Source organism: Psittacula echo, assembly GCF_963264785.1.
Source record: "Psittacula echo genome assembly, chromosome: 1".
NCBI lineage: Eukaryota > Metazoa > Chordata > Aves > Psittaciformes > Psittacidae > Psittacula > Psittacula echo.
In genome coordinates, this window is record NC_137735.1 from 55,842,994 (window position 1) to 55,858,516 (window position 15,523).

Here is a 15,523-nt window from a genome sequence, read left to right on the forward strand (position 1 = left end):
ATGACAGGAAGAAGAAAAATGCTAGCGCTTACAATTACTTTAGTGGTTTTTATAGTAGAGTGCTTAAAAATACAAATAAAAATCCAAATGCATTAGAGGCAGCATATGGAAGCTGCTGACCCTTCCTCACTGAGAAGCCTTGAGCTCACAAGACAGAGAGAAGAAAAAGCAGTTATAATTTCCATTTATTTTCTGTCTGTTCATTTGCAGTCTCGCAAGGATTCTCATCAGCCATCAACCAAACACGGCAGCATGCACCTGACGGCTAACATGAAAAGATGAGCTGCAATCCAGCAGCAGGGTGAACGAAGGGTGATGGCTAAAAGCTAAAAAGGAAGAAAACAAAAAAAAAAAGAAGAAGGAAAATAAGGACTGCCATGAAATGTACCCACAAATACTTGGAGAGGGGCTTGTTTATAAAATGAATACCTATGTTATAAGCATTTCGAATGTAACACTTGTTACAAGGTATTTGCCAATGCAAACAAGAAACCAGATGCCAACAACATCTGGAGACCAAATATACTGTATCTAAATGAGAAGTCAACGGAACTCTTCCAATATAAATTAACATGCCACACCGCAGAAAAGGAATATGCTGCGCCCAGTATAAATACAAAGTGCCTGTAGCCTCTTCATAGTGTACTTCCCTGATGTTAGAGTGAAAAAGGAACCACGCACACTGTTTTTACCCACAGGTGTCCCAAAAGTGGTGTCGGGGATACTCTGATAAACCAGACATCTGCAAAACTACTTAGTGCACAACCATTACGTGAATGAAAATGAAACACTGACTTTCTCAAGTTTAATGACTCGTTTATTTGAAGTTAAGCTTGATCAAATCACTGATGGAACTGTCTCAGTAAATTAACTCTACTCCCACAGACTTTAACTGGACTGCCGAGTGAAAATTACTTCTATTCTCAGTATTTGTTTAACTACAAGAACACTAAGCAAAGCTTACAGCTATTGGACCCATTCACAGAAAAAGGCTGGGCAAGTTCAAGCATCAGGATGAAAACTTCACTGATAATCAAAAATTTGGAACACACAAATCCCTGAACAGACATAACGAACACACTACAGCCCAAGTCAGATATACCAAAAAAAATACTTACCGTGACCAAAGAAGGTTACAGAGGCTGTTGTTAAGACAGAATACAAAGACATTGCAAAGGTTGTACCTGTGCTTCATGAGAAATGATGATAGCTCTTCCTTTCTTATGAAACATACCGACTTTACCATAAGACAACTCTGGCACCAGTTTTGAATACTGTTCCGAGCATGAGGCTCCCTATCAGATCATCCATTCAGATCGCATGACAACTCTGATGACCCCTTGTACCTCACCTAACTGGTTAATTTACCAGAAGTCTTTGCCTGACAGCAATTCAGCTGAAATCTGCAAGGGTATTCCAGCACTGTGCAACCCACAGGATGCAACAAAAGCTGTCCAGTTTCTTTGTTCAGGTTTTGAGATGAGGTTTTTTTGATTTTGCTTTGGTTGAGCTTTGCTGGTTTGGGGTTGTCTGGTTTTGGTTTTATTTTTTTGGTTGGTTGTTGTTTGTTTTTTTGTTTTTCCCAAATGCTCTTGTGGATGTCTGTAAATCAGAGGACTACAACAAGGGAGATTCCTTACCAATGCCAACATTTGGAATAAGGCTTCGTATTGAAGAACATCTGAGTCCTCTGAATGAGGTGACATGAATACTTTACAAAAGCCACACAATGACAAGTAGATTAGAAACCCTTTCGCTACAGCAGGAAAGCAACATGTCACATTTTTCTTGAAAAGAAAACTATGACTTCTTCAAACCTCCTTCCTGCTAGACATGTTAGACCATATTCAAAAATCAGCTTTTGACAGTTTTGACTCTTATCACAGTGGGAATATCCACTCTTCCAGACAGAGATGTGAAATTTTCGATACCTTTAACCAGAGGTTTACTTGAGCAGAAGTGGACTTCAAGTGCTTGCAATGCTTAAGACAAAGCAGAGGCTCAGACTGCAAGCTGGTAATAATTTTGAGACTGAAGCTGAATATGATTCCTTTCAGCAGAGTTTCTCCTTCAAAATAACTTCTCACTAGTCTTCAAATAGCCAAAACATCTGTGAAGGCAAAAGGGTCAGCTGCCAACAGTGGCTGCAGGTTTAAACTTAACTGAGATTTGGGAAGGTCTAAAACGTTGCGAGAAACAGTGGCACTACTGAGAACAGTTCATTCAGAAAAACCACAGCATTTCCCTTACAACTACAAGCCAAGACTGCAAACAACACACAGAGAGTTGTACACTGTGCATTCCCCTATCCCACAAATGCTGAAAGCTGAAGCTCCTCTATTTTCAGACCTTCTTTTCTGGCATCAGGAATGCCAAGAACAATTTGAAGTAGATTAGACAGATTGAAGAGAGTCATGCAGAATTATCTTAATTTTCCATAGCTAAACTGCCATCTGATGAACACCAGCTCAGCATAATTTAACGCACACTCTTAAGAGGGCTTGCCCTTGTCAAGAGTAACATATAACTGCCACCCTAAAAGCACAAGTTTTAAATATTTCACTGTGTTTCCAGGGCAAGAGGAGACTTTGAATTCTGGCCAAATTTAGTGCAAGGATCAACTGAACACCAGGTATAAAAAGTAGCCTTTTTGTCCCTACACAAGACTATGGAGTGCAGTGCTTCAAAGGTCTTCAGAAATCAGTACATAGCATTAAATTCCTCGTTTTCCTTTTATCCCCTGATTAACCTATGCTTTCCCTACATACAAGCACACAGGGATGCATTTTTCACAAGGCCAGCATGAGGAGAGCTGCTAAAGAGCCCAGCGTAAGAAGAAACTGCTTTCCTGAACACAAAGATCTATTTTCTCTCTTCTTCCCAGCTCTCACAGATCATGTTGAAAAAGGGTTTTCTAAATGATTTGCCCTCTCACATTTCACCATCTAAGTAAAGACCAAGCTTATTTGGGAAGCCTAGAGCTTACACATTTGTTTGCTTACATCAGAAGTCCATGAAGACTGGAGTGTACATTTGCCTTTGCTCATTTTCTCCAGTTCTATTAAACCACAATCCAGAGCTCTCTCACAGCAGGAGTTATGTGAAGCAGTTCTGAAGTCTACAGAGCAAGAGCTGCTCAGCCTCACTGGCATTTCCCACACACACACTCAACAGGCTGATCCAGAGATCAGAATAAAGGTACTAGAAACATGGTTTTCAACAAGCTATCATGCTTCCCACTACACAGAAAACGCAGTTTTGAACAGTTTTAGAGTCTGCATAAAACAGGCTTTGCATTTTCACAACTGGCAGGCATTTTCACAGTATTCATAAGCAGGTAAGAAACAGAGTATTTGGCTTCCAGAAAGCAGTAATTAAGAATTCATGTTGCACAACAATGATTTTTGAGAAAGGCTACTGGCACATAGCCTTTCTCCTCAACAATTCATCTTTCAGGCACGATTCCACATCTACTAAATAGTACTTCAATGGGCATCAAGCAATAGAAAATCTGAAAAGTGTTACCCAAGCACTGTAGCTTGAATGAATCCCAGGGCAGAGGGAGAGGAAATATATAGAGCACGATTGCCTGGGGACTGTTACAAAGTAGAACCACCAGTGTATCACAAACTAATTGCAAAACTATAAGAACCCAGACAGTTAGGGCAGTTCTTTCACATGGATGTGCAGTTAAGAGTTTTGCAGTATGACTGGTCAAACAGATACAACATAAAGGTTGGGATACACACATGCCCACACGTCATAGACTTAAAGCACAGTTTGTTTCACTTTGACTTTCTTCTACTAAGTTTTACTTTTTAAAGTTTTATTTTCCTATGCCAAGGAAAGTATTGCAAAAAATGCTACATTTTGGAAAAGACACTTGCATAAACAAATGCTGTTTCACAGCAAAAGCCTCAGCAGATCTTCCACATTTTTCTGGGCTTCCGTTAGGTTTAACTTCAGTGCTGGTTAATGCTGAACCATTAGCAGATGTGATTTTTCTCCTTGGGCTTTCCAAATGAGTATAGAAAAAAAAAATAAAAATGTATCTTCAGATCTAAAAAGCAGAGACGAAGTCTAATTCCTGCCCTACCATTCTTAAGATTTTTGAAGATTTGTAGATATACCAATACTCAGAGCATAATGAAAATTACATTAACAAAGGTTTTATTGCAAATGTTTCTGAGTGCAATAGCAAAAAAGTAACATATCTACACTGCAACAGTCATAAACTTTTCAAAGAGTGGTATGGAAGTGTTTTCCTTTGAGAACATATTGATGAACAAAAGAAAGCTGACATTTCTGGTCCATGCAAAGACAAGAGTATAAAATCATGACCAAGCAGTGTGCACTCACAGCCCAGAAAGCGAATCACATCCTGGGCTGCATCAAAAGAAGTGTGACCAAGAGGCTGATGGAGGTCATTCTCCCCCTCTACTCTGCTCTGGTGAGACCCCACTTGGAGTGTTGCATTCTGCTCTGGGGCCACCAACATAATAAGGATGTGAACCTGCTCTAGCAAGTCCAGACGTGGGCATGAAGATGATCAGAGGGCTGGAGCACCTCTCCTGTGAAGACAGGCTGAGAGAGCTGGGGTTATTCAGCCAGAAGAGAAGCTCCAGGGAGACCTTGGAACAGTCTTCCAGCTCCTAAAGAGGGCCTACAAAAAAGCTGGCGAGGGACTTTTTATAAGTGCATGAGGTGATAGGACAAGGGGTAATGGCTTTAAACTGAAAGGGGGTAGATTTAGATTAGACATTAGGAAGAAATTCTTCACTATGAGGGTAGTGAGGCACTGGCACAGGTTGCCCAGAGAAGCTCTGGCTGCCCCATCCCTGGCAGTGGCCAAGGCCAGGCTGGATGGGGCTTTGAGCAACCTGGTCTAGTGGAAGGTGTCCCTGTCCATGGCAGGGGGGTTAGAACTAGATAACTTTTAAGGTCCCTTCCAACTCAAACCATTCTGTGATTGCATGATTTCTTAACAATAGAAATAGAAGAATAGGGTTGGTTGTTTTTTGGTTTTTTTGGGTGGTTTTTGGTTGTTTTTTTTTTTTTGTGTGTGTGTGTTTTTGTTTTTTTTTTTAACAGTAAAAATAAACAATTAGCAGTACCTCAGATTCAGTAGTTCTTGACCTCTTTGCAGGAATCTCTTTATCCTAGAGAGAAAGAAAGAAGTAAAGAAGTATATATAAAGAACATTAGAGAACAATACTGTATTCACATACATACAGACAATGGTAGTTTTCAATGCAATTGAAACATCCCTTTGTGAGCGTAAAGACCTAAACTGTAAATTTTAAAAGCACTCAGTTCTGTTTTACTGTGAAATTATAACCTTCCAGATGTTAACAGAGGAAGATAAAAGTGTACAAGGACACATCCACTTCTCCTGGCTACTAAAAAAATTAAACGGCAATTTAGGCCTGTCCTCAACTGAACAAAAACACAGTTATACATCCAGTTGAAAGGGATAAAGAAACTAAAGAAGCAAATAAAACCAGCATGGAAAATAAGGCTGAAGTTATCCATCATAAAAGTCCACAAAGCTTAGACCAGGGTAGGGAGAGAACAAACAACTCTGTAAGTCATCCTCTTGCAAAGGCAAAATTAACAGAGATCTTCATAATGACTCTCTTTCTTGCTCTCCTGTTAGGCCCTTGTATCCTTGAATGCTCTCTGCTTGCTCACACACCTAAATAAAAGCCTCTCCACATTGACCAGACACTGTAATTTAGTCTACAGAAAAATCACAGACTATAATCCAAGCCTCCAAAGCTTAAACTCTAGATACAGGTACAGTAAGGCTCCCAGGGAACATGTGATAATACGGATTGCTTTTATAGTGACAGCACCCACTTAACAGAGCATCTTAGTGATGACTCTCTGACTGAGACCTCTTTGTTGACTAGCATGCTCAGGGGCTGCCAATCAAAAAGTTTAATGGATATTTTTAATCTCTCGGTTTAAATAATTCAAGAGATTGGTTCACTAGCTCAGAAGTCTCAATCTGAACATATTACAACTGTTGACCTTCCTCACCATTTCCATCATCCATAGAGATCCAGCAACAAATCAAGGAAACAGCCAAAACCCTCCCAAACTGTTTGTGTAACAAGCATACCATAATAAGCAAACCTAAGTCTAAACCAAAGACTGGCAGCTCCCACTGGTGACACACAAACCAGGCATTTCATTACTGGTATAATGAAACTCCAGGGAGTGTGGCTAACAAGACGTGAAAGTGCTCAGCCGCACCTCAAGCCTTGTAATTCTCCAAAGGTGCGATTACCACTTTTCTCTTGGGCATTATTGTTGGCTTCCAATTATAATACTTCTTTTGGGAACTACAGAAATACACTATAAGTTACGTAAGCATGTGTTGTACATCTCCTCCTGCAAGGAAATGTACTTTCAATTGCAGATGTAGGAATACGCTGATTTGAAAGGAATAATAGTAGGAAATGAATTCAAGAGCACATAAACATAAAAACACATAAACCTTAAAACACAGAAGAGAATTAACACACGATACAGTGAGGCTTTCCCCCAACCTGCAGTCACTAGGAGACTCCAATAGACTCTCAGGCTTGTTTACACATTCTGTTTCACTGCAAGTTACTGAACTCAGCAGAGAAAATTTAGTGTAGCTATTGTGCCTATACTACATAAGGAATCAGGCCCAGTTAAAGTGGTCCTTTCTGGTGTTAAACGTTTATCTGCTAATTGCTTAAAAAAAAGCTTCTACAAAACTGCATTTTTCCCTAACGAATGCCAACAAAACTATTCTTATTTTTAAATTAATAGTGCTTCAAGGCATAATACATACCTCTTTAGATCCAGCAAACAGTGGAATGTCATGAAATGGGGATATATATTTACCATCTGCATTCTCTGAAAAAAACAAAACAAAAAAGTAGCATTACAAATCTAAAGATATGACATGTTAGCATTGCTAGCTGTTATGCATTACAGAAATGTATGATATGCCACAATTATGCATCAGATGAACTTTTCCTGAAGTTTAATTCCAAGGACTAAAAAAATAACCTACATGCAGGACTAGGATTTTGACTGGTAAGAATTCATCAGAATCAAAATTATTGCTTTACTATTCAACACTTCTCTTCTGACTACCTGGCAATACAAGCTATGTGAAAATGAGATGCTTCCATTCTCTTTTCTCCTTTTCCCCACCAATACAAAACCATTAACAGAAGAAAACAACAACAACAAAAAAACTCAAACAAAACAAACAAACAAACAAAAAACACAAATGCACACACACACACAAAAAAAAAAAACAAAACAAAAACAGCAAGGGAACTTTCTTTCCGTAAGCGATCAAATAATTTATCTGGGTTTCTAGCAATGCTGCCCCTGGGACTTCTCATTTCTAATAAACTGAGTTTCACAACCACAAAGAGAATCATAGAATCATAGAATAGTTTGGGTTGGAAAGGACCTTAAGATCATCTAGTTCCAACCCCCCTGCCACGGGCAGGAATGCCTCACACTAGACCATGTTGTCCAAGGCTCTGTCCAACCTGGCCTTGAACACTGCCAGGAATGGAGCATTTACCACTTCTTTGGGCAACCTGCTCCACTGCCTCATCACCCTCACAGTAAAGAGCTTCTTCCTTATACCTAACCTGAACTTCCCCTGTTGAAGTTTAAACCCATTCCCCCTTGTCCTATCACTACAGTCCCTGACGAAGAGTCCCTCTCCAGCACCCTTGTAGGCCCTCTTCAGATACTGGAAGGCTGTTATGAGGTCTGTCTTCAAGTAGCCTTCTCTTCTCCAGGCTGCAGAGCCCTACCTTGCTCAACCTGTCTTCATACAGAAGGAAGGTACTCCAGCCCCAAAAGACTGACCAAAAGTGAGGGATGGGATAATTGCTCAGGCCTTAGACATGAAGCACCACACCTGGAAACCAGTTGACGTTAAACTCAATGGGGACCAAATCTGCACCTTAGCCTTGTTTACACTGTAGAAAGGAACAAAATTCACCAGAGTGGATGCTCAAGCTTTTCCATCTACTCAGAAATCTTTTAACATACTAAAAACCCAAGCAATGCATCAAAACAGAAATATCAACAACAATCCAAGGTGCTAACACAACTCCCAACGAAGTTTTCTGCTAGCACTCCTATTCACAGTAAAGGGAAAAGCAGATGAAGAACTTCATTTAGCTTTGGACTGTACTTGGATCACTTCAGAAAAGGGGAGTAAATGGTAGTTGGTTTTGCAACTCCTGGAAGCCTTCCAGATGCTCCTCCCAAATAAAACAAAGTTTAGTGGTAGGCTACTTATTTCCACTAAATAAAGGGAGTTTCTCTAGAGGAGCTCCTGCGCTGGCAGCCCCTGGGGACTGAGCACAAGGTAGCTTTGGCAGGGTACCGCTGACAGGGCACGCTACGCCTCCGCTTCTCTCACATCAGCAGACATTAGAATTAACTGCTTGTAACTCAATGGACTAAAACCATACACCACCACTGCTAGAGAAGTGGCATACAAATATACAACACTATTATGAAAACGTGTAACACCAAGACTGCACACCGCCAGCTATCACTGGGTTTTGCTGGAGCGCTCCTGGGAGCGCTGCCCATGCCCTCCTGCTTCCAGTTGGTGCTGCTGGCTCCACAGGCCCCATGTCTGGATGCCAGCCTCCCCTCACCCTGACGTTTGTGGCGGGAAGGCTGGCCTGGTCACTGGGGACAGCCAATGAATGCTACTACCGGGCTGTCACACTGAAAGGCGAGATGAGGCAAGGCCAGGCGATGCTCCCACAGCCAAAGCCGTCCTTGGGGTACCAAAGCACGCCATGGCCTTCCCACGCAGACTACTACAACACTGCACCATGGCGCTGCTTCACCCCGGCCTTCTCAGCACCTCTACAAGGGCCTTCGCAGGGCTGGGAAGGGCACGACTGTGCCATGTACATCACCCCCACCACTGAGCAAGGTCCAGCATCCCCTCCAAATGCAGATCTGCCAGGAAACCCCCACCCCACTCTCCACAATAACCTGCTTCCCGGAACTGGGGGGAAAGGGGAGGCTCAGGGGCGGCCGGCTCGAAAGGCCTCGGCGGCAGCAGTGAACCGCCGTTCTCGCCGTGCACCCTGGGATGCGGGGAAGGAAGGGGTTCGTAGAGCCCGGGGGCTGTTACTTACTAAAGTAGAGGCGATAATCGGCAGAGTTGGGCCGGCCCCGCTGCTCCGTAACGTACCGGGACATGGCGCCGAGACAGCAGCGCGGCGCTTGCCCCCAACCCCGCACCGCCAGCAGCCGCACCAGCCCCGGCGGCGCACGCATGATGGCGACGGCGGCCGCCTTCCCTCCCCTTCCTGCGGCTGCCGGGCCTGCGCTGCTCCGCTCCACTCCGCGCCAGCCCCGCCTGTCCCCGCCGGGAAGCCTCGCATGGCGGCGGGAGGTGCTGCCGGCCTCGGGGAGTGCTGCCTGTCCCGTCCTGCCTCACCGGCGGGGACGGAGAGCCACGGCTGTCACCTGAACACGGGCAAGACCACTACGTCCCGGAGGCCCAAAATGGCGGCATTGGCCTCTTTTTCCCTGGGGTCCGGAGGTGACTGCTTCCACGACTGAGGCCAGGATCGGCATCTGGGAGGAGGAGTCGCTGTAGGCTCTCCATGCAGCCTCATCCTGAAGAGAGGGGTCCACCGAGTTTAAAATAATAAAACCAAACGTGGTGTTCCCAAGCGGGAGCCAGGCTAGCCTGGGCAGGCAGTACCTCAGCTCTACCCACGCTGGGGTGCTTCCAGGCCACTGGCACTGCTGAAAGAGTGGATGCAAGATTAGGGGTGGTGGCGGCAGGGCTGTTACACATACCCAAGGCACATGTTGGTATGGAGACGCTAGCCTGCTGCACGGCTCCAGCCACCTGAGCCAGCCTGTGCCTGCACCGCTTACAGGCAAGCTATTTGCATGGGTTCCCAATGGTGGATGCATTTTTGTATTGAGCCCTGCTGATATTTAAATTCAGTTCTCATCTGTATTCAGGTGGTGCTGTTTTTAAAGCTTATTACCCCTATGTATGATCTGATTCCTTTGAATTCTCTTTTCATTGATTCTTGAGGAGTATTTCAAATAAATTTCATCTGTTGATACAGGTGGTAGTTTGGAGTAGTGCTTCTTATTCATGGATCTTTCAAAAACTACTGAAAAGGGGCGCATACCACTATTTGCATTTTACTGACGGAAAAACTGAGGCAGAACAGCTTTCATTGCTGTAGTCACTCTTAAATCCCAACCCAATCATCCTGTGTATCCACCTCTGAAGGTGGTAATATTAGCTTTGAATTTTAGCTCTGATTTGAATTACCCTGACAGATTTCTGCAGGGTAACTCCATGTTACCCTGATTATTTTATACAGTATTTTAAATGTTATTGAGAATGATTATTTACAACAGAAAGGCTAAGTCAAACTCTTCCGACAGATCAAAAAGAGTAGAGACATTTTTTATGTTATTAAAAAAAAAAAAAATCTATTCTGTTCTACCCTTTCCTAGAGTTGGCCTGCTGCTGAAAGAGGCGAGGTTAAGAACAAACATGTGCCATAAGCCTAGCCTTCCACCTGTGCTTAGTTCTGAGGAGTCTGGATTTCATTTATGAAAGGTCAGAGCCTTTGAAAATCACTTACTGAGCACACACACAGTATTTTTACACTTTGCAAAGTTGGCAGTTAGGTGTAAGGTTATTCTAGAAGGAGTCCAATGTGTATGTATTTCCCTGTACAAGCTGGCAAGTGAAATACACTGCTGTGGCCTGGAGTCCCTGTAAGATGCACAAAGTGAGCGCAGAGTTCTCCAATGCCTTGCGTTGTGAACGTGGTCTTATCTAAAGCTTCCTCACCTGCAATGGGAAATCAGCTGTGATACGCTTGGAATTTATGAAATATAAACAAGTTTCTGTGCAGGCACTTTTTAGATGTGTAAATAGATACCACTGTGTTACCTAGCAAGGGCGGATGGTGTAGCAGAGAAAATGGGTTAACACTGCCAAAGCAGAGAACATGATGTTTTAGTACTCTAAGGTACCCAAAATTTTCTTAATACTGCAGAAATAATAATAAAGCTTTAAATAGATTTTACGGATCTAATATGCGGAAGTATGCACCATAATCCTCAAGTCAGATTTGGGTAAAACCAGCTTCCTGGTTAGAATAAATTTACCTAGCATTCTTGAATCTTTGAAACAAATGAATGTTTTGGTCCCAGTATCTACTTTAGCAAATTCTCCAGAATTACCAAGGCTTTTATTACCAGGGTATTATTTCACCTCTTTTTATTCCCAAGCATTTACATCCAGCTCCTTGAGGTATCACTCTAATTGGGCCAACAAAAAGCATGTATAGGTCTGATCCCATTTATTGACCTTGAAACAGCTCCCACCGAAAGGCAATGAAAATATTGCTATTTATTTCAATGGAATTAGAACCAGGTCCTTAAGACTTAAGTAGGACTTACATGGTACTTAGGTTTTATGCTTGCCCTTTGTACAGAGGTCAATCTCATTCCAGCGGAATGCCACTGGAGTATAGCAAAAACTCAGCGGCAGTATAATCACCTAAGCCTGAAGGACATCTCTACTTTAAAAGTTTGTACTCTGCGTTGTACATTTACATTTATTTTATATATATTTATACACACACACAGTAAATATTTTTCCTATGAAAATGCTGTGCAAATTAAATGCAGAAAACATACTATAATTAAAAACAAATGAAAAAATAGCAGTTTCCCTTCCTCCTGGATGAAAATCATTTTCATTTTTTCAGCTAATAAGGCTTTGAAGAATTTCATTAGTACCACTATGTGCTGGTTTAGTACGTTTGCTCTTGACTGGTGATCACATCATTATCATTAAATTTTGCTCTAATATAACTTTTATCTCCATGGTTTATAAGACCATTAATCTGAAGGAATCAATTCTTGCCACCCTTCTGTTTTGCTGCTACCTGTGTGCAAAATCCCAGCAGTCACAGGACGGCTGTCCTCCCTGTCCAGCCGCCTCAGTGGAAAAGGTCACTGCCTGTGCTTGCTTAACAGTGCTCACTCGCTCAGCCATCACCATCTCACCAGAGTGCTGATGGATCAGCTCCTATCAGTGCTTCCTAGTTCAGACCTAGCCAAGCAAGGCTGGCTGAGGCAGTTCAGGGGTGTTAGGCTGTTAGTCAGGCTGCTTTTCAGCTGGAGCAAGTTAAGGAGCATGGGCAAGTCCTTCTGCAGGTCCTTGCACTGACAGTCTGCAGAGGATGATGAGTCATTAGAGTCAATAACCTCTTTCATTGGCACAGCTGGGTTTGGGAGAGGATGTCTACACGCAGCCTACTCACACATGTATTTGCATTTTACGCACTGATGAATGCCTGATGGCAGCAAAAGGCTACATCATGTAACTAAAAGGAACAAATTATGTATTCCAGTAACTAGAACTAGGTTTATCAGGTTATGTTACTGTGAATAATGACAGAGGCTCCTGTCCCAAAGAAGTATGTTGGGTCAGACTGTGAACCTTTTTTTTGTAGTGCTGAACTCACTTCAGTAACCTTGTTGCTTTAAAAAGACTGATCCTCTGTATTTATGCAAAATTCAGTTTTAGTTGCAATATTCACTATCACATATAGGACGATGTAAAGTTTACAGCCTGCTTTTTGTTTTCTGAATATATTATTTATCTGAGCTGTTAGTTTCAGTTTTAACCATGCTTTTTATTAGGCTCCCTGTAATGTATGTTAGGATTCACTTGCCTGATTAACTTCTCTAGACCCCTGCCTAGAAAGCCACAGAGACCTTGTGGCTGAGTCAAGCTTTGTAGGTTGTGCCAATTTCTTCTCTCCTGAGTATCTCTACCGAGTTAATTTTAAGCCCTGTGAACCAACCATAACTCCCACCAAAACTTGGTTGTATGAGCTGAAACTGTTATTTTTTTCTAGATTCTTATCTTTATTACTCCAAAGCAACTTCCCATTACAAACCAGAAGTTACCCAACAGTCGTCTTTCCTGTTCATTCATTCTTTCGTTTGTTCTTGCACATACATGACATACACAAAAAGAGAGAGAGAAAAAAAGGTTCCAGTTCAGCTATAAAAACACTGTCTGGAAGCATGAAGTTTTAGTGCGAAGTTACAAATATATAATCGTTCTAAATAGGGATCTAGAAGGAAAATCTTGCCTATTGCTCATGACAGTCTTTTTTAGGCTCCATTCCCCTCTTGATTTGTGAATTGCCAGACATAAGGTTCCAAAGAATCCCACAGAAAATAATTCCTTTTTGGTAATTTCTACACCCCTGCTATTTTACATTGAAATAACAATAACGAAGATTCATCTCCCCTTCCTTTTATCTGTGCCTCGCTCCCTTGCTTGTCTTTCCTCATTAGCTTTGATATCACAGTGCCATCTACTTGATCAACAGAGTCGGGTTATTTTCTTTAGAAAATAAGTGCACTGCTGTAACCCTGTAATCAAAGGGCTGCTCGCTTTCTTAGTAAGTTCCCCACTCCTCTGCACCTCCAAGCCCTTTCAAGGCAGCACTGCACTTAGATGCGTGCCTTTGGGAGCTGGATGGGTTCTGAGGCTGTTTTCACAGTCTGACACAAAGCCCTGGCTGGACAGTGGCAGATCCACTGGTGCTGCAAGGACAATTCAGGCGCTGCTGACCCTCTCTTAGCATCCCCTCTCCTCTCCAGTGGGTGCTTCATTTGAGAGCCTGGCCCCTCTCTGTAGGCAGAAAATACGTCAGCCTTTTTTGTATGTGTAAACTGGGGCAGGGGCTTTGTTCAGAGTAAGAAAGCAATACAGCAGCCAGAAAAGATGTATTGCATAGCCTGACAGGTTGAACCATCCCTTCTTAAAAAAATCCACAGCCTTGCCTGGGCCCCTGCAGTCATATGCTTTATTAATTTTGCCTACAAATATTTAGACAAGAAACACTATAGACATGGCTAAAAGGAATTATCACTGTGCACTTACTTCTAAAGACCTGCTTCTCTACAGGAATCACCAGTCTGGCAAGATCAACAGTAGGAGTGAAGGTGACACTGCCACACTAAGTAACTTTTTACCTGCAAGACAGGCTTTTTTCCTTTTTCCTATGGAAAGGTGTTTGAAGGGGTTTTTTTTTATGTATATTTCAAAGTAGTTTTCATTCATTCATTGTAAAAAATCAACGTGTAGACTCCAGTTTTACCTGTCCTATTGCTTTTATCCTCACCCATCACTTTGTACTTATCTTACCAGTATAGCTGCAAACAGGTAGTGTGTACATACTAGCAGCTTTCCAGTGCTCAAAGTCCTCAGTGGGCCTTATGCATGATTGTGCTTATCAAAGCCTCAACTCTGTCCCTCAGAAGACATCTTTGCTGTGACTTGTGCATGCAGGCAGAGTGACAAGAGATACGGGCTTACTATTACACGCACCTAGTCTTCTTTGTATGGAGGTGGGGAGTTGTAGAAACATCTACATTCTCTGCTGTCATGCTTCACCTGTGAGTAGGGTAGGACAGCTTTCTGCAGCAGTACCATGGCACCTTTCTGTTTCTCCACTGCCTGTCAAGTGTAATTGCTTTACATGGCCAAAATTGACGCTGGCTGTTTAAAGTCTCTCTGCAGTTGTGTATTGAGACTCTCTTTTAGGTTAGACACAAGATCCCTGGCAGTGTTCAAGGCCAGGTTGGACGGGGCTTTGAGCAATCTGGTCTAGTGAAAGGTGTCCCTGCCCATAGCAGAGTGGTTGGAACCGGGTGATCTTCAAGGTCTCTTACAACCCAAATCATTCTGTGATTCTGTGATTCTTTTACCTCTGTGGCAGTGCTGACCATTGCAGTGAACAAACTTGAAAATGGCAGTATGGTGTCATTGCCTCAGGACTCCAGCCTTCACTCAAAAGGAACACGCACGGTAGTCAGCCCACACCAGTATTTTTCATATATGCTCTCGGATACTAAGTTATAAAGAAATCTTCTGTAACAGCTGTGAGGTATTACAAGGAAGCAAATAACTGTTTGCTTACTTAATGGCCATCAGTCTTGATGGCGCTCCTGGTTCGTTTATGGCTGGGGACAGAGATAAAGGTTAGCATTGACCGTAAAACAATAAGCTGTTATATGTGTCTAATACAGTTGCTTGGGAACACAATGCCAATATTTTCCATGTTGACACCAGCACCTGTTCTGTCTCTTAAGCAGGGTGGCTTCCGTGCAAATAACTCTCATGTGAGTGCTCACATCAACTGGATTCCAGTTAGCTTTGTAGAATTAAATGAAAAGAACATAGAGTGGTTAAAGAGATTTTCACATTAATTGTGAAAAGAGGTGTTTTGTACACACAGATGCCAAATATTCCCTCTTGTCTTATGGATTAGTGACTTTGATACCACTTGACTGTCAGTTGTTACCAAGGCAGAAGGCAGCAGGAATAATTTGGAAATTGAGAGAAGGCTGCTGGTACCATGGCAAGTGGCAGCTGAACTCAAGTACTTCACATGCAGTTTTGACTGTG

General features: G+C 42.5%; 1 protein-coding gene across 2 annotated transcripts in view; it reads right to left on the reverse strand.

Moving 5' to 3' along the window:
- Nucleotides 1-9,834, reverse strand: part of PPA2 (inorganic pyrophosphatase 2) — a 37,212-nt gene extending 27,378 nt beyond the window's left edge. For both annotated transcript variants that reach the window (XM_080622277.1, XM_080622276.1), the window contains exons 1-3: nt 9,177-9,834; nt 6,830-6,894; nt 5,115-5,159 (exon numbers count right to left, since the gene is read on the reverse strand). In XM_080622277.1, coding sequence (XP_080478403.1) covers nt 5,115-5,159; nt 6,830-6,894; nt 9,177-9,318 — 252 coding nt within the window. In that variant the 5' untranslated portion in view covers nt 9,319-9,834. The remainder of the gene's footprint in view (nt 1-5,114; nt 5,160-6,829; nt 6,895-9,176) is intronic.
- Between the last annotated feature and the right edge of the window lie 5,689 nt (nt 9,835-15,523).